The sequence below is a fragment of the Pristiophorus japonicus genome, chromosome 1, assembly GCF_044704955.1.
Source record: "Pristiophorus japonicus isolate sPriJap1 chromosome 1, sPriJap1.hap1, whole genome shotgun sequence".
Lineage (NCBI taxonomy): Eukaryota > Metazoa > Chordata > Chondrichthyes > Pristiophoridae > Pristiophorus > Pristiophorus japonicus.
In genome coordinates this window covers 377,840,176-377,864,467 of record NC_091977.1, presented here as the reverse complement: position 1 = coordinate 377,864,467, position 24,292 = coordinate 377,840,176, and the positions used below count along the sequence as shown (strand labels likewise).

The 24,292-nt window shown below is 46.1% G+C and overlaps 1 protein-coding gene across 1 annotated transcript in view; it reads right to left on the bottom strand.

The window, feature by feature from the left end:
• Positions 1 to 658: 658 nt before the first annotated feature.
• LOC139265963 (adenosine deaminase-like) overlaps positions 659 to 24,292 on the bottom strand; it is a 128,829-nt gene continuing 105,195 nt past the window's right edge. Inside the window, exons 8-9 of the mRNA XM_070883651.1 lie at positions 20,122 to 20,251; positions 659 to 2,752 (exon numbers count right to left, since the gene is read on the bottom strand). Coding sequence (XP_070739752.1) covers positions 2,645 to 2,752; positions 20,122 to 20,251 — 238 coding nt within the window. The 3' untranslated portion in view covers positions 659 to 2,644. The remainder of the gene's footprint in view (positions 2,753 to 20,121; positions 20,252 to 24,292) is intronic.

Here is a 24,292-nt window from a genome sequence, read left to right as displayed (position 1 = left end):
TCTATCTCTGCTAGATTAAAAATCTTATGTCTAGATGCACTTCCTGGGGCCGAAATTCAGCCTCCCAAAAAGGCCACTTATCGCCAGAAAGCGGCTGCCAGACAGCGCAGTTGAGCGGCCGCCGACTTCTGGTCCAATGGCCGCCAGGATCAAAATTTAGCCTGGGGATAAAGAGGACCCAATGGTGTTCACATTGGGGCAGGAAAGGTGTGTGTAAGTTCACCTCCCACCTGGTTTCTGCCAGGTAGAGGGCATTAAAACCAGGGCCAATTGTTTATTGACACTTTCTCCCTGCACGTCACCATTGTTTTCTCTATTTTTTGTTCACATTTGAATATTAGTCCCTAAAGTACTTTAAGAAGTCACAAAATGACACTGTAATTTAATAGGGCCATGTGGCTTCATGAATTATAGTTTTAATTTTATGAGTGAGACTGACTGTGCATTGCAATTGTCACACAATATGTAATCATTCTATTTTTAACCTCAGGAAGCTATAGTAAACACCATGCATTGTGAGGCATCAATTGTGAAAATATTTCTACTATTGTCAGACTACAGAAGTGTGACAAATTGAGCTAGTCGATGTTTAACAATTTAAAAAAATTCAAATTTTAACGATTGAGTTTAATAATAAATTGGACTTCAGACTCTGAAGTTTAAACATTTTCATTAAACTTTAATGAACCAGTTTCCATTGATAGCTGAGGTCAGTAAAATTTTAGGACATTGTTTCCAAAACATTATTCAGTCTTTCAAAATGTTTTACATCATTTGAAGCAATTAATTGATAGAGATATGTATATAAACCAACAATGCATCATATAGTTAGCCTGCTTTTAAAGGCAGAATACTAGACTTCCAGTGTCATGTTCCAGACAATTGCTTGACGAGGAGAGCTCCCATCCCTGATGCCAATTGTTGCCTAATATACCACCATGAGCGAAAAACCCCATAATAATCACCGAGACTCGGCCTTTCCCAAAGAATACCATCTCCGAAAACAGTAAGAAACCCCAACCCATACCCACTATTATCAGACCAGTGTAGCGGCTCAGCAGGACACCAATCCAAAAAACCCTCAGGACAATCCTATCCAGACCAAGGACGAGAGAATCAAAGTCCAGATAGTGAATAACAATGAATTTATAAACTCTAATCGCAGGACACCCAACAGCTCACGCTGAGTTTTCAACATTACTTAAAAATAGTATCTTGGGGTAGGGGAAGGGAGGTAGACATTCTAGTCCCCCCCTCCTCCCCATTCAGCTTCACTGGGTAACAATCCAGAAGCCCACAGTGAGCATGAAAGGTCTCAGACCCTGCTGGTCATAGCCTTTGTGTGCTTATCTAAGAAAGAGAAAATCCCTCCTGCAAAAGCAAACAATGCTTCTTCCCATTGTGGCAGAGCATTACTCTCCCCAAAACAAACATGTGGGTGGAACATCTGAGGGACTTGTCCCAGGCACAAGAGGTGATATATGCATTCCTCCTGTAACTCAGGAAGTACCAGTCTGGAACCCATTCCTGGGAGTCCACATAACGGGGGCTCCTCCAGCACACACTCATTCCATCCCTCAAGAAGAACCGCAGACTAGCAATCCCTGCAGAAGTGCTCCTCAAAAGGACAAGACCCATCATCAAACCTACAAGGCCCTTGATGCCCACTAATAGTGATAGCTGTTTAAATGCAATTAAATTTGATGCTTTTTCTTGGTATTAATATGCTTCAATAATATATCCATGAAAGCTGTACAGGCTGTAGCTTATATAAAAATAACTAGCTCAAAATATCAATTTGGCTTCCTTAATCTACATGAAAGTTGTTCTGATTTCAAGAGAAGTTAGGCTGATTAGTCCTTTTCAGCAGGGTTGAAATGATGAAATCTTAATACTGGTCTTCTCTCTTAAAACTTTAAAAAATGTCCTCTACATACTTAAAGGACTACTTTAATTTGGGGGGATGTATACCTAATTTATATACTTAAATCATTAGAAATAGTCAGATGCAAATTCTTAGGAAAGTATAAAGGTAAATCTGTCCCTTCAAATCTGAACACTTTTTTGAGATAAAAAATGTGGCCATTTTCCATTGTGATAGGCATCAATTACAAAGGCACCGCTTCAACCATATTAAGCAGGCCGGCTATTTCGGGCAATTTGTTTGCACCTTGCGATTACCTGTCATTAAGTCCTAAGCCCTCTGTGGCCTTTAGAACTTCTGCCACTGCTGCGAGCACTTCTTTCCGACTTGCTGAGCTTAATACATTCCAGCTCGGGTTTAAACTTTGGAAAAAGTTCAAATAGGCCAATTTGTTTTTCAATGGAAAAAATTGGGGTCAATTATGATCCAACTTAAATCAATAAAGAATTGAGGTGACACATTCTGGCTAAAGACAGCTAAATTGACAGATTCATCAGCTGTCAGTGCAGCCTTCTGAATCACCCTCTGTGTTTTATCATTTACTTATTTATCATCATTTCTTTGTTACACTGACCAGCGCATATAGCGCGCAAATGGCAGGTCACACAAACACACCCACTTTAAGCAGTTCGGACTGTATTGAAGAGCAAAAGCACACTTTGATTGAAGCTGATAACTACTTGTTGCTGGTTAATACTGAGCATTATCTTTAATAAACTTTTAAATGTAGCAAGCTTTTTGTTCCATTCCATATGCCTTATACAGCTGATTAATGAGTTCTTCTTTCTCTTCTGAACAGAGGAAACTAGAGTGAGCTGCATTCAGATTCTGCAAAACAAAAATACTGTGTAAACTTTCTTAAACCTGGATGATGGTATTTTATTATAACATTATTTTCTATTCAGTCTTTTTATATGAAATTCTGAAAATATATTCCATCTAAGTTCCAAAACTGTTGTACATGCTTCCTCCTCTCTAAATCCTCCTTGTTTCAAAATCAAGACTCATTGCATAGTCTCTTTAACTTATTCTTACCAGGGCCTCAAAGCTGTGGAACTCAATGGGTCAGAATTTGCTGGAGCGTTTTCCGTTTGTTACATTCCCCCCCGACCACCCCCCCACCCTTCAGCTCAAAAAATCTTTGCACCCCAAATTGCTGGAAGTGTGAGCTGATAATGGAGCATCTGAGACCTTGGTGAACAACAGGACCAACAGTCTATATCCTTAACCAGTAAGATTTTGAAGGATAGAGAAAGAAACAGAGGAATTATATGAAAGGACATCAGTTGAATTAGAGTCAAAATTAGATACAGAAAGAGAAATAAAAAGAGGAAAGGAAGATCGGATTCAGAGAGCAAGAGAAAATAGTCAGAAAAATCAGAATTTTTAAACCTCTAGGAACAATTTACTACCTGCAGGAAAGAGACTCCACAGTTTCAATTGGTCCCTTTCTGAGCCAGAGAGGTTGAGTGGCATTTCAGGAACATAAATCCCATCATTAAATAGGTACTGACGTTGTTAATTGCCAGCCCAAAATTTCTGCAGGGAGTTTAATGGGCAATTAATGTGAAAATGCCACAATTTCATGAAAGTCACAGAGGTTGAGGGCGTGCTGTCATCTTCGTGAGGCTAACTGTGGAGTGGCGCAAATCATCCAGCAACTTGTGGGGAATTGCAATTCATATGGTATCTCTTTCTCCCCACAAGTTGCTGGACAATATACACATTTATAACAGAAAGTGCCATTAAACCCACCATTAGTTTGGCAGAAAAATCTGAGCCTTTGTATTACTTAAGATCATAAGAATTAAGAGCAGGAGTAGGCCTTATGGCCCTTGTGCCTCCTCCACCATTCAATAAAATCATGGCTGATCTTCAACCTCAACTCTACTTTCCCGCCCGATCCCCATAGCCCCTTAGAGTCCAAAAATCTATCAATCTCAGTCTTGAATACACTCAACAACTGAACTTCCACAACCCTCTGGAGTCGAGAATTTCAAAGATTCACAACCCTTTGAGTGAAGAAATTTCTTCCTATCTCAGTCTTAAATGGCTGACCCCTTATCCTGAGACTATGCACCCTAGTTCTAGACTCTCCAGCCAGGAGAAACAGCCTCTCAGCATATACCCTGTCAAGCCCTCTCACAATCTTATATTTTTCAATGAGATCACCTCTGATTCTTCTAAACTCCAGAGAGTATAGGCTCATTCTAACAAATCTCTCTGTCCAGGAAATCAACCTAGTGAATCTTTGTTGCACCCACGCCGAGGGAAGTATGTCCTTTATTAGGTACGAAGACCAAAATGGTGCATGTGCGGTCTCACCAAAGACCACCTACGGCCTAAGCACCCAAGGTTCTACCTCACTGAGGGCCAAGAATGAAGAGGTACTCATTAAGGACAGAGAGGCAGTCAATGCCTGCTGGAAGGAGCACTTCGAAGATCTCCTTAACCGAGACTCTGTCTTCGACGTGAGTGTCCTGGACACCACTTTAGCACAACCCCAGCCCGGCATGAGGTTGAAAAGGCCATAGACAGCTGAGGAACAACAAGGCCTCAGGAGCAGATGGAATCCCCACCGAAGCACTAAAGCATAGCGGAGAAGTACTACTGGCGCGAATCCATGAACTCATTTCTCTTATTTGGAAGGAGGAGAACATGCCAGGGGATCTCAGAGACACTGTAGTCGTTACCTTCTTCAAAAAAGGTGACAAGTTGGATTGCGGTAATTACAGAGGAGTTTTCCTGCTGTCTGCCACTAGGAAAGTCATCAGAAGAATCCTCCTCAATCGCCTTCTCCCAGTGGCTGAAGAACTCCTCCCAGAGTCACAATGCGGGTTCCGCCCACTAAGGGGCACAATGGGCATGATCTTCACCGTGCACCAAATTCAAGAAAAATGCAGGGAGCAGCATCAACCTCTGTATATGGCCATCTTTGACCTCACAAAAGTCTTTGTCAACCAGGAGGGATTATGGAGTGTCCCGCTCAAATTTGGCTGCCCTCAAATGTTTGTCACCATCCTCTGCCTGCTTCGTGATGAAATGCAAGCTGTGATCCTGACCAATGGATCTACCACAGACCCAATACATATGCGGACCAAGCTGTGTCATCGCATCAACGCTCTTCTCGATCTTCCTTGCTGCAATGCTCCATCTCACCCTCAATAAGCTTCCCGTTGGAGTGGAACTAAGCTATAGAACAAACGGGAAGCTGTTCAACCTCCATTGCCTCCGGTCCAGATCCAAGGTCGTCCCATCCTCTGTCATTGAATTACAGTATGCAGACGATGCTTGCGTCTGCGCACACTCGGAGGCTGAAATCCAAGCCACCGTCAACACCTTCACCGAGGCATACGAGAGTTTGGGCCTTACATTAAACATTCGTAACACAAAGGTTTTTTACCAACCTGCCCCCGCCACACAGTACTGCCGCCACCCCCCCCCACCCCTCTCCGATTATAAAGATCCATGACGAAGTCCAACACTGCCTTCAGTGTGCCAGTGCAATCTTCAGGCGCCTGAGGAAGAGAGTGTTTGAAGCCCAGGTTCTCAAAACGGGCACCAAGCTCATGGGCTACAGAGCAGTAGTGATACCTGCTCTCCTATATGGCTCAGAGATATGGACTATGTACAGCAGGCACCTCAAAGCATTGTAGAAGTACCACCAATGTTGCCCCAGCAAGATCCTGAAAATCCATTGGGAGGACAGACGCACCAATGTCGGTGTTCTCGCCCAGGTCAACATCCCCAGCATCGAAGCACTGACCATGCTTGATCAGTTCTGATGGACGGGTCACATCATCCGCATACCCGATACGAGACTCCTAAAACAAGTGCTCTACTCAGAGCTCCGACACAGCAAGTGAGTCCCAGGTGGGCTGAGGAAATGCTACAAGGAGACCCTCAAAGCCTCCTTGAAAAAGTGCAACATTCCCACCAACACCTGGGAATCCCTGGCCCAAGACTGCTCAAAGTGGAGGAGAAGCATTTGGAAAGGCACCAAACACCTCGAGTCTCTTCGCCAGGAGCACGGGGAAGCCAAACGCAAACAGTGGAAGGAGCGCATGACAACCCAAGCACCCCACCCACCCGTCCCTCCAACCACCGTTTGCCCCACCTGTGACAGAGACTGTAGATCCCGCATTGGTCTCATCATTCACCTGAGAACTCATATTAATGTGCAAGCAAGTCATCCTCGACTCCGAGGGACTGCCTAAGAAGATATAATTGAAACGAGACTTCCTTACTCTTTGTACTCATCCCCTTGCAATGAAGGCCAATATACCATTTGCCTTCCTAATTGCTTGCTGTAATTGCATGTTAACTCTGTGTTTCCTGTATGAGGACAGCTAAACCTCTCTGAACACCAACATTTAATAGTTTCTCACCATTTAAGAAAATATTGGGCCATAAATTACGGTCTCTCTAGGTGCGTACTGTGGGGCCAAAATTGCCCTCTGCACCAAACGGGGCGCACTTACCGTTTTGTACGTGTTCCGTCCAGCCCAATGCATGGGGCAGATAATCCGGTGAAATTCAGGACTTTATTTTTTTATTTCCAGTCGGAGCGGTGTTGGAATCGTCAGCGGGGCGGAAGTGCAGCCGGGTCGAAACGTCCATCGGCAGCAGGGCAGAGGTGTGGGAGGGTCGGAATGGCCGTCGCTCCAAGTCATCAGCGCCATGCTGACGCATCACAACATCCCTCCGCTTTAGTTAAAGGGGAGGGCCGCTGTGAACTCTGCAGCCACTTTAGTGGCAAACACTGGGCCACCAGGGAGGGTTTCGGCCGGGTCTCATCTGGTCTCACCTTCACCCACCCACCCCGCCATCCAGAGGCCTCCGAGCTTCCCCCGACCAAGGCCTCTGATCTCCCCCTGACCTCCTTCCCGTGCCCTGCGATCACCTTCCTGGCCTTCCGACCTCCAGCCCCTGATTGCCTTCTCGGCCTCCCCCAGCTGGCTGCGGGCAAGAAACAAAATGTTGAAATATATGTCAGGCCCTGCCATTAAATTTGGCAGGGCCTGTGGGAAACCTGCTCTTTCGAGTTTCCCGACCGCTTTCCACCCCTCCCATATTCCCCCGCTTCCAGATTAAAATTCCAGCCTTTGTATCCTCACAGTTTACTTTCCCACCTAGCTTTTTATCATCAGCAAACATGGATATATTACATTCGGTCCCTTTGTTCAAGTCACTAATATGGATTGTAAATAGCTGAGGCCGAAGCACCGATTCTTGCCGCACCCCACTAGTAACAGCCTGGCAACCTGAAAATGACCCGTTTATTCCTACTCTCTGTTTTTTGTCCTTTAACTAATCCTCAATCCATGCAAATATATTACCCCCAACCCATGAGCCCTCATCTTGTGCAACAAACTTTTGTGTATTGTTAGATTTGATATTGTCAAAGCCAAGGCCAAAAAGAACAATGAGGCTGCACAGAGATTTGGAAAAGCAGATCTTAAAGCTTGAAAAGAATCATAGGCAATAGTAATTGTAAACCATGCACAAAAATAGATCCATGGAAGAAAAATAAAATGTATTTAAGCCTATTACACAGGATGAGGACAGAACATATATAATCAAAGCAAGATATAGATCACGCAGATTTAATAAAGAGGTTAAAGGAACATTAAAAAACACAAAAATGGTCAACCTAGCACCTAGCACAGTTAAAGGAAGTGTTACAATTGCTGTAGGAGTTCCTCAGGGCAGTGTCCTAGGTCCAATCATTTTGAGCTGCTTCATCAATGACCTTCCCTCCATCATAAGGTTAGAAGTGGGGATGTTCGCTGATGATTGCACAGTGTTCAGTTCCATTCACAACTCTTCAGATAATGAAACAGTCCATGCCTGCATGCAGCAAAACCTGGACGACATTCAGGTTTGGCTGATAAGTGGCAAGTAACATTTGCACCACACAAGTGCCAGGCAATGACTACCTCAAACAAGAGAGGCTAACCAATGCCCCTTGACATCCATTGGCGAATCCCCCATCATCAACATCCTGGGGTCATCATTGACCAGAAACTTAACTGTACTAGCCACATAAATACTGTAGCAACATGAGCAGGTCAGAGGCTGGGTATTTTCCAGCGAGTACCTCACCTTCTGACTCCCCAAAGCCTCTCCACCATCTACAAGGCACAAGGCAGGAGTGTGATGGAATACTCTCCACTTGCCTGAATGAGTGCAGCTCCAACAACACTCAAGTAGCTCAACAGCATCCAGGACAAAGCAGCCTGCTTGATTGGCACGCTATCCTTCTTCTTAGGCAGTCCCTCGTATCGAGGATCACTTGCTTCTACACCAGGGATGAGTTCACAGGTGTTTCAATGAAGGACCTAATATTCCAGGTCCTGAACTACATATTGAAGATGCCTGTGCATGGATTTTTTTTAACGTGTGGTGGCCGTTGCACATCAGCCACCACACGGGCTTGATAGAGCTAGGTCTTGGTCCAGTGGCAAGGATTAACCAAGACGACTGATGACCAGCTCTGCTGGATGGAACTAGTGCGCACACATATCACAGTGTCGGCTAGCCCGTGCTGCCCCGAGCCCTCGCCTCTTCTGGGCCCTGAACTCACGCCTCTTCTGGGCCCCGATCACATTGCTCTGCAATCTCTCACTGCTCCTTTGCCCTGACCTCGCTGCTCCTGCTGTACCTGCCCACATTTTAATTCCCGAACTGGGTTATGGTGATGTCCAATTCCGTCGCCCTCTTCACAGTCAATGCCCTCCCAGACCGACTTGCGCTGTACCTTGCAGTGGTATGCTTCTTTTATGGTCCCAACCTGCTGCTGGTGTTTCCTTGCAGGTCAGGGCCATCACACTGTCCACAACCTTAAGCATTCACTCCAACCACATTGGCGCACCGTGGCTGCAGTGTGTAACATCTACAAGATACAGTGCAACAACTCGCCAAGGTTTCTTCGACAGCACCTCCCATAACCCGCAAACTCTACCACCTAGAAGGACAAGGGCAGCAGGTGCATGGGAACACCACCACCTCCAAGTTCCCCTCTAATTCACACACTATCCTGACTTGGAACTTCATTGCTGCTCGTCGTTCATCGTCGCTGGGTCAAAATCCTGCAACTCACTCCCTAAAAGCACTATGTGAGTACTTTCACCACACGGTCTGCAGCAGTTCAAGAAGGTGGCTCACCACCATCTTCTCAAGGGCAATTATGGATGGGCAATAAATGTTGACCTTGATATCGACACCCACATCTCATGAACAAATTAAAAAAAGAGAAGTAAAGAGACAAATTGCAGAGAGCAGCAAGTGGGATTCAGAAACGTTTTTACAACTCTATTAATTACGCAGGTCCATATCAATGATATAACTATATAATTCACCCAGCATGCTCCTTATTAGCCTCTCCAACCCTCTTACCTTTGCCATTGCACTCTTTAATCCTACAAGTGGGTGGAAAAAAAACACCATCCTGCTCCACATTGCTACCTTGAGAATATTCGTTCTCTTGCAAATTCATGACCTCATTATGGGCCCAAATTTCCCCAACCCCTTTTTCCGGCGCACTCTCCTGAGATGTGTCGACTTTGTGCGCTCAAAATAGCGGCAAAAAACTTACTAACAATTCTGGCTGCTCTGCTATGTGTCCCGGGTCCTGGCGCGGCGTTTCTCATGGAGTGGGGAGGCGGAGCTACAGCCCTGCACCAAAAACAGTGCCGGCAGCTGTCCGCATGCGCAGTAGAACGTTTGCGCATGCACAGTAGCTCCTCCCATGATGATGATGATGATGCCTGTAGCGTGGGACCCAATGCGTCCCGCCCCTATCCCGGGTCGAGTGGCCTGCCACACAGGTCGGCCACTGCCTTCCTGTGCTGAGGGCTACAAGAAACAGATTGGTCGGGGGGGGAAGAGTTTTGATCGAGGCTGAGGGGAAGAGTTTTGATCGTGGGGGGAAGAGTTTTGATCGAGGCTGAGGGGAAGAGTTTTGATCGTGGGGGGAAGAGTTTTGATCGAGGCTAAGGGGAAGAGTTTTGATCGGGGGGCCGGTGGGGGAAGAGTTTTGATCGGGGTCGGGGGGCGGGGGGAAGAGTTTTGATCGTGTGGGGGGGTGGGGGGAGAAAGAATGTTCAAAGATTTTCCAGTACTTTAATATCTAGCTATCTTTACTAAAAATTTCCTATCTGCGGTATCTTACAGCTCACTCCGTACTGCATAGAATACAAAAATATTACTAATTATCAGAGTCACACTACGCAATGCTGAACATCAAAATTTAAGTTTACATTTTGACATGCTTTTTTTGTTAAGTCTAACGTTTTAAATTTCTAAACCTAATCAGGGCAATTCTTTAGTGCTGCAGAAGTCAAAATCCAATGTGGTGTGATGCCTCACACGAATCCATTTGGCGAGAGCATTAGTGCTCATGATCTATTATTTACAAAGAAAACCCTCCCTTTGCTTAAGTGGCCCCTATACTTCAGCCTTCATTATAAGATCATTTTTATTCTTGTAAAAACCCCATATTCAGTTTAATCAGGCTGATATCACCTACACCCTGTCTAGTCTCGCTGCTTGGAATTTAAAAAAAAACTAGCATTCCTATCATAACACTGTCATTTGGAGGCTACCTGCGCAGATTTTTTAACTCTCCACAAGGGTTTTCTGTGCGGGCCACAAGTGGCCACATACACAGGCCTAAGTTAGTTTGGAGCAACTATTAGCTGTCTAAACTGGCTTAAATGGCCAAAACAGGCGTAGGTGACTGGTAACGCCCCCTTTTGAAAAAAAACCTAAACTAAACAAAATCCTAACTAACTCACCTACACTGGCGCAAATTAAATGTACAGAATGGGGACTTTTAAGATACTCCAGAAAAATCAAGTTGCTCCAAAAAAAACAGAGCAACTCCTGGCCAAATTTGGGCCCTATTAGGGATGAATCCATTGTCATCCTGACACTGACATAAACTTGGCTTACAGGAGTTAAATCTGTCCTCCTCACTAAAGAACATAAGAACATAAGAAATAGGAGCAGGAGTAGGCCACCTGGCCCCTCGAGCCTGCTCCGCCATTTAATAAGATCATGGCTGATCTGATCATGGACTCAGCTCCATTTCCCTGCCCGATCCCCATAACCCTTTATTCCCTTATCGTTCAAAAATCTGTCTCTCTCCACCTTAAATTTATTCAATGACCCAGCCTCCACAGTTCTGGGGCAGAGAATGCCATAGATTTACAACCCTCAGAGAAGAAATTCCTCCTCATCTCAGTTTTAACTAGGCGGCCCCTTATTCCAAGACTATGTCCCCTAGTTTTAGTTTCCCCTATGCGTGGAAATATCCTCTCTGCAGCCACCTTGTCGAGCCCCCTCATTATCTTATATATTTCGATAAGATCATCTCTCATTCTTCTGAACTCCAATGAGTATAGACCCAACCTACTTAACTTATCTTCATAAGTCAACCCCCTCATCTCCGGAATCAACCTAGTGAACCTTCTCTGAACAGCCTTCAATGCAAGTATATCCTTCCTTAAATACGGAGACCAAAACTGTATGCAGTACTCCAGGTGTGGCCTTACCAATACCCTGTACAATTGTAGCAGGACTTCTCTATTTTCAACTCCATCCCCCTTGCAATAAAGGCCAACATTCCATTTGCCTTCCTGATTATTTGCTATACCTGCATACTAACTTTTTGTGTTTCATGCACAAGGACCCCCAGGTCCCTCTCTACTGTAGCACTTTGCATTTTTTCTCCATTTAAATTATAATTTGCTTTTCTATTTTTTCTGCCAAAATGGATAACCTCACATTTTCCCACATTATACTCCATCTGCTAACTTGTTGCCCATTCACTTAGCCTGTCTATATCCCTTTGCAGATTTTTTGTGTCCTCCTCACAATTTGCTTTCCCACCCATCTTTCCCATCTGGCTACAGATTTCATCTCTTGCTCGACCTGAATTGCCGCAGTGGTGTTGCAGCTCTTATCAAATCCAATCTTGCTCTCCTCCCTCTACTCCATGGTGACCTTTTCCTTCGAGTACCTCAACTTCTTCCACTTAAACTACTTATGTTGTGCGGTCCTCCAAAGCTGCACACTAATTTCATCACCGAGTTGGAAAATAAGAACATAAGAAATAGGAGCAGGAGTAGGCCATATGGCCCCTTGAGCCTGCTCCACCATTTGATACGATCTTGGCTGATCTGATCATGGACTCAGTTCCACTTCCCTGCCCGCTCCCCCTTATTCCCTTATTGGTTAAAAGCTCATGGGATCCAAGGCAAAGCGGCAAGTTGGATCCAAAATTGGCTCAGAGGCAGGAAGCAATGGGTAATGGTCGATGGGTGTTTTTGTGATTGGAAGGCTGTTTCCAGTGGGGTTCTGCAGGGCTCAGTAGTAGGTCCCTTGCTTTTTGTGGTATATATCAATGATTTTGACCTGAATGTAGGGGTATGACTAAGAAGTTTGCAAATGATATAAAAATTGGCCGTGTTGTTGATAATGAAGAAGAAAGCTGTAGACTGCAGGAAGATATCAATGGACTGGTCAGGTGGGCAGAAAAGTGGCAAATGGAATTCAACCCAGTGTGAGGTAATGCATTTGGGGAGGGCTAACAAGACAAGGGAATACACAATAAATGGCAGGACACTGAGAAACTTAGAAACATAGAAACATAGAAAATAGGTGCAGGAGTAGGCCATTTAGCCCTTCGAGCCTGCACCACCATTCAATATGATCGTGGCTGATCATTCACCTCAGTACCCCTTTCCCGCTTTCTCTCCATACCCCTTGATCCCTTTAGCCGTAAGGGCCATATCTAACTCCCTCTTGAATATATCCAATGAACTGGCATCAACGACTCTCTGCGGCAGGGAATTCCACAGGTTAACAACTCTCTGAGTGAAAAAGTTCCTCCTCATGTCAGATCTAAATGGCCTACCCCTTATTCTAAGACTGTGTCCCCTGGTTCTGGACTTCCCCAACATCGGGAACATTCTTCCCGCATCTAACCTGTGCCGTCCCGTCAGAATCTTATACATTTCTATGAGATCCCCTCTCATCCTTCTAAACTCCAGTGTATAAAGGCCCAGTTGATCCAGTCTCTCCTCATATGACAGTCTCCTCATTAAGCTTTTCCTCATTAAGATCTCCTCATTAAGCTTCTACACCAAGCAACTTCTCAATGTCAGTGATTAAAACCTACACCTTATCTCTCCCAGCCCTCTCACATTTAACTTCTCTGCCTTACTACCTTTACTTAATCTCACCCTTCACATAAACTCTCTCGGCCACACCATGGTCATTCCCTTGACCTCACTATCACTTACAAGCTTTTCACTTCCTCATCTTGCTTATCACCTCCATTGCCTTCCCCCAACCTTACCATCCTGGAAAAAACTCTTCCCCAGTTCCCGCTATAATTCACTGTCAAATCCCAACTTCCTGCACATCTGTAAAAAAAAAAGTTTAGTAATAGCAAATGGGACTCATTGATCTATGATTTTTACAGAAGTTAATGAAGAATATGTAATGTGGAAACTGTAAGGAATAAATATCGACAAGAGTCCTGGGCCAGATGGGATACATACATGCTAGACTCCTCAAGAAATTAAAGATGGAAATTAGTGATGCTTTGCTTAATGTTTTCTAGAGCTCTATATTACTAGATAAGCACTTGAGGATTGGAAGATACAAATGTAATTCTAATGAGGAGTAAGCTACAAACATGGCAATTACAGACCAATTAGCCCCGTACAGAAGGCAAAATGCTTTGAGGCATTCTAAATTATGCCATTAGTGAAGATTTAAAGAATGCAAATATCATAGGAAGCAACCAGCATGAATTTAGATGTAATAAGACATGCCTTGAAAACTTACCGGGATTCATTGAGGGGCTAATAAACTATTGAACATGGATAATCCAGTCAATGTACTTTACCTATCAGGATTGAGCTTGGTTACGATGCTTCCTATGTTTGTATAGCCAGCTGACATTTACTATTATGAATCACACATGAAGAATGGCCAATTGAATAAGGTAATGGATGATGATTAGTACCAACCAGTTGGAGTCAATACTTCAGATTTCTATGGAAAACACCTGAATTTTGCCCAGTATGAACAATTTTAAGTTTGAATGTACTTTTTTCCTTAAAAAAAAATAATTTTCATAGTTCTTCCATCTGCACACAGAGTGAAAAAAACTAATGCTGGGAACTTGCTCAGGGGCTGTGCCAATTGTCCATTAAACATTCGGTGGAAGATCAGCAGAAACCCTGACTAAATCACATAAACGGCACCCAATCGGGATTAGCCCCCCCCTCCCCCACCCCCCTCCCCCACCCCCAGGAAATTCCTGATGATGTGCTGGAATTTTTGTGTACAGTGTTTTTGATTATTTTAAATTGTACATACCTACCAATCAATTGCTAACTGTGCGTCTGATCTCTGTTGATCTAGCAAGGACTGCATTTATATTACCTGTAGTCCAGTGGTAAATGTTTGGCAAATCATTGTGATCGAATGATGATAATGGGGGGTTGCATTCCTCACTGGCCTAGCTGAACTTCAACTAGATGCTGATCATCAAAACCCTGTTCGAGCTATATATAACTTTAATCATCTGCTGTTTTCTAGCTAGTTTCTTTAAAAAAATAATAATTAAATTGAGATGAAGATATTTTTTTTAAATGTGCTTTGATTTGTTGTGAACTACTGTAAAATCTGATACAAGTGTAGATTCACACAGTCCCTGAACCTTTTCTTGTCCTGCAATAAAGCTGCTGCAGTGAAGTCAAAAGTCATGAGGCAGAACATCAGTACTGCACCAAACTTTTAAAATATATCGACAGTTGGATGGTTGGTAATATTGACATAACAGTCCCCTCAGTACAGATTCACACGAGGCATGTAGTGAAGTCAAGGTCACTCTGGACCTGCAACTTTATTTCACAGCTCTGGAATGCTGCATTTGCCTGAGACCTGTCCTTATATACCTGTCTCTTGCAAGTGCACCCCTGGTGGTAAGGTATGCTGGTGGTTACAGGTCATATCTTATTACAGTCATGTATAGCATGTTAGGATACAGTTATATATAATAATGTAAGATACATGACATCACCCTCCCCCAAGATCTTACTGTCTTTATAGGTTCAGTCTCTCAGGTGGTCTACACTCTCGCGTGGAGCGTCTGAGTTGTGGTTCAGTTGTTTGCCTTGGTGTCTGTTTTTCTTTGGGTGTGGTTGCTGGTATCTTGCCTGGGTTGTCTGTTTCGATTGGTGTGATTGTTGTTGACTCGCCTGGGCTGTCTGTTGGGATTGCCCTTTCCTCAGGTTGTTCCCTCTGTCTGTCCACCAGGGTGTGGTGCGAGTTCCACATTGTAGTCTGCCTCTGGTTCCGCAGTGTTGTTGGTAAATCTGCTTTTGACTTGGTCTACATGCCTCCGGCAGGTTTTGCCATTGTCCATTTGTACTAGCAGTAGCCTGTTTCCTTCCTTGCCCATTACTATCCCTGCAAGCCATTTGGGACCCCTGCCATAGTTTAGTACAAACACTTTGTCCCCTATCTCATTCCATCTCCCCTCGAATTTCTGTCATGGTACTCAGTCAGCTTACAGCGCTTTGCTTCAACAATTTCGTGCATGTCTGGGAGGATTAATGAGAGCCTTGCTTTTAAAGTCCTTTTCATCAACAGTTGCGCGGGGGGGGCAGATCCCAGTCAATGAGTGCGGACGAGATCTGTATGCCAGCAGCAGTCGCGACAGGCGACCCTGCAGCATGGGACCTTGGATTTTAAGCATGCCTTGTTTAATGATTTGCACTGCTCTCTCCGCCTGGCCATTGGAGGCCGGCTTGAACGGTGCCGTCTTGACGTGATTTATGCCGTGGTCAATTATAAAGTCTTGTAATTCTGCGCTGGTGAAGCAAGGACCATTGTCACTGACCAATATGTCAGGGATTCCATGCGTTGCAAACATGGTTGCGAGGCTCTCCACAGTGGTGGAGGTTTTGCTCGTTTTAAAATGGTGCGTTCGATCCACTTTGAAAATGCATCTACAACTATGAGGAACATTTTGCCCATGAATGGGCTCGCACAGTCTATGTGCACCCGCGACCACGGTTTGGTAGGCCAGGGCCAGGGGCTCAGTGGAGCCTCCCTGGGGGCATTGCTGAGTTGGGCACAAATGGTGCACCTTCGGACGCAGATCTCCAGGTCCGCATCAATACCAGGCCACCAGACGTGGGATCTGGCTATGGCTTTCATGAGAACGATCCTCGGGTGCTCACGGTGGAGCTCCCGGACAAATGCCTCTCTGCCTCGCAGAGGCATGACTACTCAGCTGCCCCACATCAGGCAGTCTGCTTGTAGTGATAGCTCATGCATGCGCCTGTGAAAGGGTTTTAATTCCTGGGGGCAGGCATCGCCCAGTCACCGGTTAGGACAATCTTTTTACCAAGGATAACGTGGGGTCACTGGCCGTCTAGGCTCTGATTTGGCGAGCCGTCATGGGCGAACCTGTGGACTCAAAGGCATTGATTGCCATGACTATCTCACAGTCCTGTTCGTCAGACCCATCCGTGGTCGCCAGAGATAGCCTGCTGAGCGCGTCGGCACAGTTGTCTGTGCCTGGTCTGTGCCTTATGGTATAGTCGTAGGACGCCAGCATGAGTGCCCACCGTTGAATTCGCGCCGAGGCGTTGGCGTTTATTGCCTTGCTCTCGGTTAGGAGGGATGTGAGGGGCTTGTGGTCAGTTTCTAACGCAAACTTGGCCCCGAAAAGGTATTGGGGCATCTTTTTGACACCGTACAGGCACGCAAATGCCTCCTTCTCTACCATTCCGTACCCGCGCTCCGCCCATGAAAGTGACCTGGAGGCATAAGCTATGGGTTGTAATTTGCCCGCACTATTGACATGTTGCAAAACGCACCCGATCCCATACGCTGACGCATTGCATGTGAGAATTAGCTTTTTACCTGGGTCAAAGAAAGTCAAAACATTGTTGGAACACAGAAGGTTGCGTGCCTTATTGAAGGCGCGTTCCTGGGCGTCCCCCCTAAACCAATCGCACCCCTTCCTGAGTAGCACGTGGAGAGGCTCCAGCAGCGTGCTTAAGTTCTGAATAAAGTTCCCAAAGTAATTGAGTAGCCCGAGAAAGGCGCGCAGTTCTGAGACATTACGGGGCCTGGGTGCCAGGCGAATTGCTTCTGTTTTGGGTTCTGTTGGACGGATTCCATCAGCGGCAATCCTTTTTCCCAAAAATTCAACCTCGGGTGCGAGAAACAGGCACTTGGATTTCTTGACTCGTAGGCCTACCCGATTCAACCGCTTTAGTACTTCCTCCAAATTACGGAGATGGGAGTCAGTGTCCCTGCCCGTGATAAGTATATCGTCTTGAAATACAACCGTCCCCGGGATGGACTTGAGCAGACTCTCCATGTTGCGCTGGAATATGGCAGTTGCCGACCTGATGCCGAATGGGCATCGACTGTACATGAAAAGGCCTCGATGTGTGTTCATGGTGGTGAGTAGCTTGGATTCCTCGATCAATTCTTGCGTCATATATGCAGATGTGAGGTCTAAATTTGAGAAAAGTTTACCTCCAGCTAATGTGGCAAATAAGTCCTCCGATCTGGGCAGTGGACATTGGTCCTGTAGGGAGACTCTGTTTATGGTAGATTTGTAGTCCCCACAGATTTGTGCGGATCCATCAGGCTTCATGACTGGGATGATGGGACTTGCCCAGTCACTAAGTTCCACAGGTTATATAATGCCTTTCTGCAGAAGCCTGTCTAGTTCGTGTTCAATCTTTTCCTTTATCACATAGGGTGCAGCTCTGGCCTTGTGATGGATCGGTCTAGCATCCTGTGTGATGTAGATTTTGACTTTGGCCTTTTTGAAAGTGCCCACACCTGGCTGAAAGAAATGTTCAAATCGCTTTATAACTGTTGAGCATGGCATGGGCATCATCCCATTTCCAGTTTAGTTTTGCCAGCCAGCTTCTCCCCAGCAGTGCTGGGGGGTCTCCGGGGACAATCCACAGGGGAAGTCAGTTCACTATCCCTTTGTGTGTGACAGAGAGCATGGCGCTGCCGAGGACTGGTACGATTTCTTTGGTATAGGTCCTTAGTTTGGTGTCGACCCTTGTGAGTTTTGGTCTGTCTCTTTTATGCGGCCACAGTTGTTCAAATTGTTGAGCGCCCATGAGAGATTGACTCGCTCCCATATCCAACTCCATGTTGATAGATATCCCATTGAATAGGACCCTCATCATTATAGGAGGCATCCTGCTGTAGGAGCAGTGGCCATTGATCGTGTTGACCCGCTGTACATCAATGTCCCGGGTACTGTCCCCACCATCTTCTGGTCCGCTTTCCGACCCATCCGATTCGTATACCAGCTGAGCTGCCGTTTTTTTGCACATGCGGGCCAAATGCCCTGTATATTCACAATTTCTGCAAACAGCCTGCTGAAATCAACATCCCCTTGATGAGTGCCCACCCCCACACCTCCAGCATAGACCTGTTCCATTGTTCAAAGTGTTCCCAAAGAATGAGCTGCGTCTGGCTGATCTCTCTTGAGCTTCTCTCAGTTTGTAGTTGATTGCTCACATTGTGGGTTGATGAGGTGTGAACGGCTGTTCCTGTGGCCCTTGATGGCTTCTGCCTGCTGTTGAGAGCCTGTTCTCCCGGTTTTGTCTGTGTGTAGGGCTGGCAGCTTGTTTAGTGCTGTGAACTTCTTGTTCCGATATTTCGTTAGTTGTCATACCTGCATTGTAAATCAACCTCCGACCACGAATGTCTGTGCAACCAGTGCTGCTGCCTCTAAGGTCAGGTTCTTGGTCTCTATGAGCTTTCGGAATATGCCTGCATGGCCTATTCCTTCAATGAAAAAGTCTCTCAGCATTTCTCTCCTCAGTTCATCGGAGAACTCACATAAACTAGCCAACCTCCAAAGTTCCGCCACGAAGTCGGGTATGCTCTGGCCCACACAGCGTCTGTAGTTGTAGAACCTGTGTTTGGCCATGTGTAGGCTGCTCGCTGGCTTCAGGTGGTCTCTTCCAGTGTGCTCAATTCTTCAAACGACTTGCTTGCTGGTTTCTCGGGTGCCAACAGATCCTTCATTGAAGCGTATGTTTTCGAGCCACTGCTGGTCAAGAGATGGGCTCTTCTCTTGTCTGCCTTATCGTCGCCTAACCAGTCATTGGTTACAAAACTTTGCTGGAGCCTTTCTATAAAGTCCTCCCAATTGTCTCCCGCATTGTACTTTTCATCTGATCCGTTGTTCGCCATTCTGTGGATTCTGTAATCCCGTAACTCATCAACACTGTAAAGTCCTGTCCCCTCAGTGCAGATTCACACGAGGCATGTAGTGAAGTCAAGGTCACTCTGGACCTGCACCTTTATTTCACAGCTCTGGGATGCTGCACTTGCCTGAGACCTGTCCTTATATACCTGTCTCTTGCAAGTGCACCCCTGGTGGTAAGGTATGCTGGTGGTTACAGGTCATATCTTATTACAGTCATGTATAGCATGTTAGAATACAGTTATATATAATAATGTAAGATACATGACATCAAGTACTGCAAGTCGCTGGAGAAATACCACCAACGATGTCTCCGCAAGATCCTACAAATCCCCTGGGAGGACAGACGCACCAACATTAGCGTCCTCGCCCAGGCCAACATCGCCAGCAATGAAGCACTGACCACACTTGATCAGCTCCGCTGGGCAAGCCACATTGTTCGCATGTCAGACACAAGACTCCCAAAGCAAGCGCTCAATTCGCAACTCCTTCACGGCAAACGAGCCAGAGGTGGGCAGAGGAAACGTTACAAGGACACCCTCAAAGCCTCCCTGATAAAATGCAATATCCCCACTGACTCCTGGAAGGCCCTGGCCAAAGACCGCTCTAAGTGGAGGAAGTGCATCCGGGAGGGCGCTGAGCACCTCGAGTCTCATCGCCGAGAGCATGCAGAAATCAAGCGCAGGCAGCGGAAAGAGCGTGAGGCAAACCAGTTCCACCCACCCTTTCCCTCAACGACTATCTGTGCCACCTGTGACAGGGACTATGGTTCTCGTATTGGACTGTTCAGCCACCTAAGGATTCATTTTTAGAGTGGAAGCAAGTCTTCCTCGATTCCGAGGGACTGCCTATGATGATGATGAAGAACGTATAAATAATTAACTTACATTTAAACACATTGTTTTCCACTTACCATTGTCATGAAATCTAATTCTGTAAAGTTCATGTACTCTGCGGCTATACTATAATCAGTGTGAATTGTTGAATTGAAAACCAATGGATCATCTGTATTGAGTGAAAAGTTTGCTTTATCTTTCTTGAATCTGTAAAATAAATATGATTCCGTTAATTAACTTAACAGACTATCTTAAATTATATCTTAAATTGTTTCAAAGTTAATTTATTCATAAGCTACTACTTTTTAGCTGCATTAATGTAGAATATTAGCTGGTAACATTTATATTAAAATTCTCCACTCTACAATTCAGTTCACTTCAGAATAATATAGGCCCAGAAATTCCGGCCTCCCCGGATCTGTACTGGGTGTGTACAGCTCTGAGTGTGTGCAGTGCGACAGCTACAGAAACATGGCCTCCTTCGACCTTACAAAGACCTTTGACACATGTCAACCGTGAGGGTCTATGGAGCGTCCTCCTCCGTTTTGGATGCCCCCAAAAGTTCGTCACCATCCTCCGCCTGCTCCACAACGACATGCAGGCCGTGATCCTTACCAACGGATCCATCACGGACCCAATCCACATCCGAACTGGGGTCAAACAGGGCTGCGTCATCGCCCCAAAACTCTTCTCAATCTTTCTAGCCGCCATGCTCCACCTCACAGTCAATAAACTCCCCGCTGGAGTGGAACTAAACTACAGAACCAGTGGGAACTTGTTCAACCTGCACTGTCTCCAGGCCAGGTCCAAGACCACCCCAACCTCTGCTGTCGAGCTACAGTACGCGGACGATGCCTACGCCTGCGCACATACAGAGGCTGAACTCCAGGACATAGTCGACGTATTTACTGAGGTGTACGAAAGCATGGGCCTTACGCGAAACATCCGTAAGACAAAAGTCCTCCATCATCCTGTCCTCGCCACACAGCACTGCCCCCCAGTCAGCAAGATCCACGGCGTGGCCCTGGACTCTGTGGACCACTTCCCATATCTCGGGAGCCTCCTATCAACAAGAGCAGGCATCGACGACGAGATCCAACACTGCCTTCAGTGCACCAGTGCAGCCTTCGGCCGCCTGAGGAAAAGAGTGTTTGAAGACCAGGCCCTCAAAACTGTCACTAAGCTCATGGTCTACAGGGCTGTAGTAATACCCGCCCTCCTGTATGGCTCAGAGACATGGACCATGTACGGTAGACACTTCAAGTCGCTGGAGAAATATCACCAATGATGTCTCCGCAAGATCCCACAAATCCCCTGGGAGGACAAGCCCACCAACATCAGTGTCCTAGTCCAGGCTAACATCCCCAGCAATGAAGCACTGACCACAATCGATCACTCCGCTGGGCAGGCTACATAGTCGCATGCCAGGCATGAGACTCCCAAAGCAAGTGCTATACGCGGAGCTCCTCCACGGCAAATGAGCCAAAGATGGGCAGCTGAAACGTTACAAGGGCACCCTCAAAGCCTCCATGATAAAGTGCAACATCCCCACTGACAACTGGGAGTCCTTGGCCAAAGACTGCCCTAAGTGAAGAAAGTGCATCCAGGAGGGCACTGAGCACCTCAGGTCTCAACGCCGAGAGCGTGCAGAAATCAAGCGCAGGCAGCGAAAAGAGTGTGCGGCATATCAGTCCCACCCACCCCTTCTCTCAACGACTATCTGTCCCACCTGTGACAGAGTTTGTTGCTCTCGTATTGGACTGTTCAGCCACCAAAGAACTCACTTCAGGAGTGGAAGCAAGTCTTCCTCGATCCAGAGAGACTGCCTATGATGATGATGATGATGTACGGACCCAGGAAGGCATCACAAAAGTGCACAATGCTCATGCACTGAAAACTGGCTTTTCCGATCTATCAAACTGGAGCTTGACAGATTGCATGCATCTTGGGAGCGAGGACATTTGCAAGGGCAAGACTGCGGTATTTACCCATATCTTGCCCAGCAAATGTCCTCAAAACTCTTGCGCCTGATAAAAGCAGTCTTTTTTTCAATTAATAGCAATGAGAACTCGTAGATATGGAGTTCCCATTGCTATTAATAAGAATACTGTACCTGATTGGTTGAGCAGTCCCACATGACTGCATCTTCTGCGTTGGAAACTGGAGGACGGGAAGAAAAGGCCTCCACAACGGAATTCCACGCTCCTCCGGAACCAACAGGTACTTTCGGAAAAATTCTCCTGTCAGAGGCATTCGTTCGAAAGAAGCCTCCGACTGGAATTTCCGGGCCATAGTTTCTGGTGTGTCGTGCCTTTTGTGGTGGCTGATCTGTATCCTAACTCCATCCTTAGTTCTATATTCCTAATACCCATGGGCTAGCAATAATCTATTGACCTCAGATTTAAAATGATTATTTGAGCTAGCATACACTGCTTTTTCTGGGAGAGTTCCACTATTCTCCCACCCTTTGTGTGAAGATGGGTTTCCTAACTTCTCTCCTGAATGGCCTGGCTCTGATTTTAAGGTTATGTCCCCTCGTCATAGATGCAAAAAGTCACATAGCTAGGTGGTAAAGGATAGTACTTGTCATGTATGTACTTTTGGGATCACTAGCCACTAGATGGCGTCACTGTTGGAGGCCATTGGGCTGCACGCACGTGTGTGCAGCCCAAGTATAAAAGGCCAGCCATTTTGTATGTTAGTCACTTTGGGCCTTAATAAAGCAGAGCCAAGGTTATATCTCTTGGAGTTAAACAGTACTCAGTCCAACAGTTATTGCATACACAACATTTGGCGACAAGGCAACAAGAACCTTTGCATGCAAAAATGAGCACAATTGGATTGTTGGAGCGATTTGTGGAAGGAGAAGATTGGGCAGACTTTGTGAGCCATTTGAGCCAGTTCTCCATGGCCAACAAAATGGAGGAGGTCAGCGACGCAGATTGGCGGTGTTCCTCACGGTTTGCGGCCCAAAAATGTATGGTCTGATAAAGAATCTACGCCTGCCTGTGAGTCCAACAGAGAAGACGTATGAAGAATTGTGTACACTGCTACAGGACCACCTTAAGTCAGACGAAGGCATCATCATCTCGAGATACAGATTTTACACGCACGTTCGCTCAGAGGGCCAGGATGTGGCGGAATTCGTTGCCGACCTGAAACGTTTAGCGGGGCCATGTAAGTTCAGGGCTGTGTTGGCAGACATGCTGCGGGACTTCTTTGTAATTGGCATCAAGCACGAGGTGATCCTGTGTAAACTACTCGCGGTGGAGACGTTGGACTTGAACAGGGACATCACGATCGCTCAGTCATGCATGACGATGGATAGAAGTCTAAAGCAGATATCAGTGAAAAATTGAAATTCGGCAAGTTCTGTAAATATGATTGATTTGGCGTTCGGCAGAGCGGCACATGGCAGGGCGTACTTGACTGCGTACACAAAACCTGTGGCTGCCCAAAGTCCGCCAGCGGGAATGCATCCGATTTCTCCGTGTTGGCGTTGTGGGGGAAATCACTGCCACCAGTAGTGCCGATTTAAGCAATATAGTTGCAAAGGCTGTCTGAGAGTGTCTCCAGCGCAAGTATTCACAGATGAGCAAGCATGCTGTGACATACCACGTGGAGAATTAAGGTCAGACTAGCGTGGACCCGGATACACAATCCGAGATACCAGAGGAGGAAGTGTATGGACTGTACTCGTTCCTAACTAAGAGCAAACTGATAATGATCAACGTGAAATTTAATGGGGTGACGGTATCGATGGAACTGGACACGGAGGCGAGTCAATCGATAATGAGCCAGAAGGCATTCGAAAAGCTGTGGGATACTAAGGCTGTGAGGCCCAGGCTGAGTCCAGTCAATGCCAAGTTGTGCACGTACACAAAAGAACTCATAACGGTGATTGGTAGTGCCACAATTAAAGTGTTGTATGATGGTGCAGTTCACAAGTTACCACTATAGATTGTGCCAGGCAATGGCCCAATGCTGTTCGGCAGGAACTGGCTTGAAAAAAATCCAATGCGATTGGAACAACATCAAGGCGTTGTCATTGGCGGAAAATACACGTGCCCAAGTACTGAGCAAGTTCCCCTCGCTGTTTGAACCAGGCATCGGCAACTTCACGGGAGCCAAGGTGCAGATCCACGTGGACTCGGATGCAAGACCCGTCCATCATAAAGCTTGGGCAGTTCGGTATATGATGAGTGAGAAGGTTGAAATCGAACTGGACAGACCCCAGCATGAAGGGAT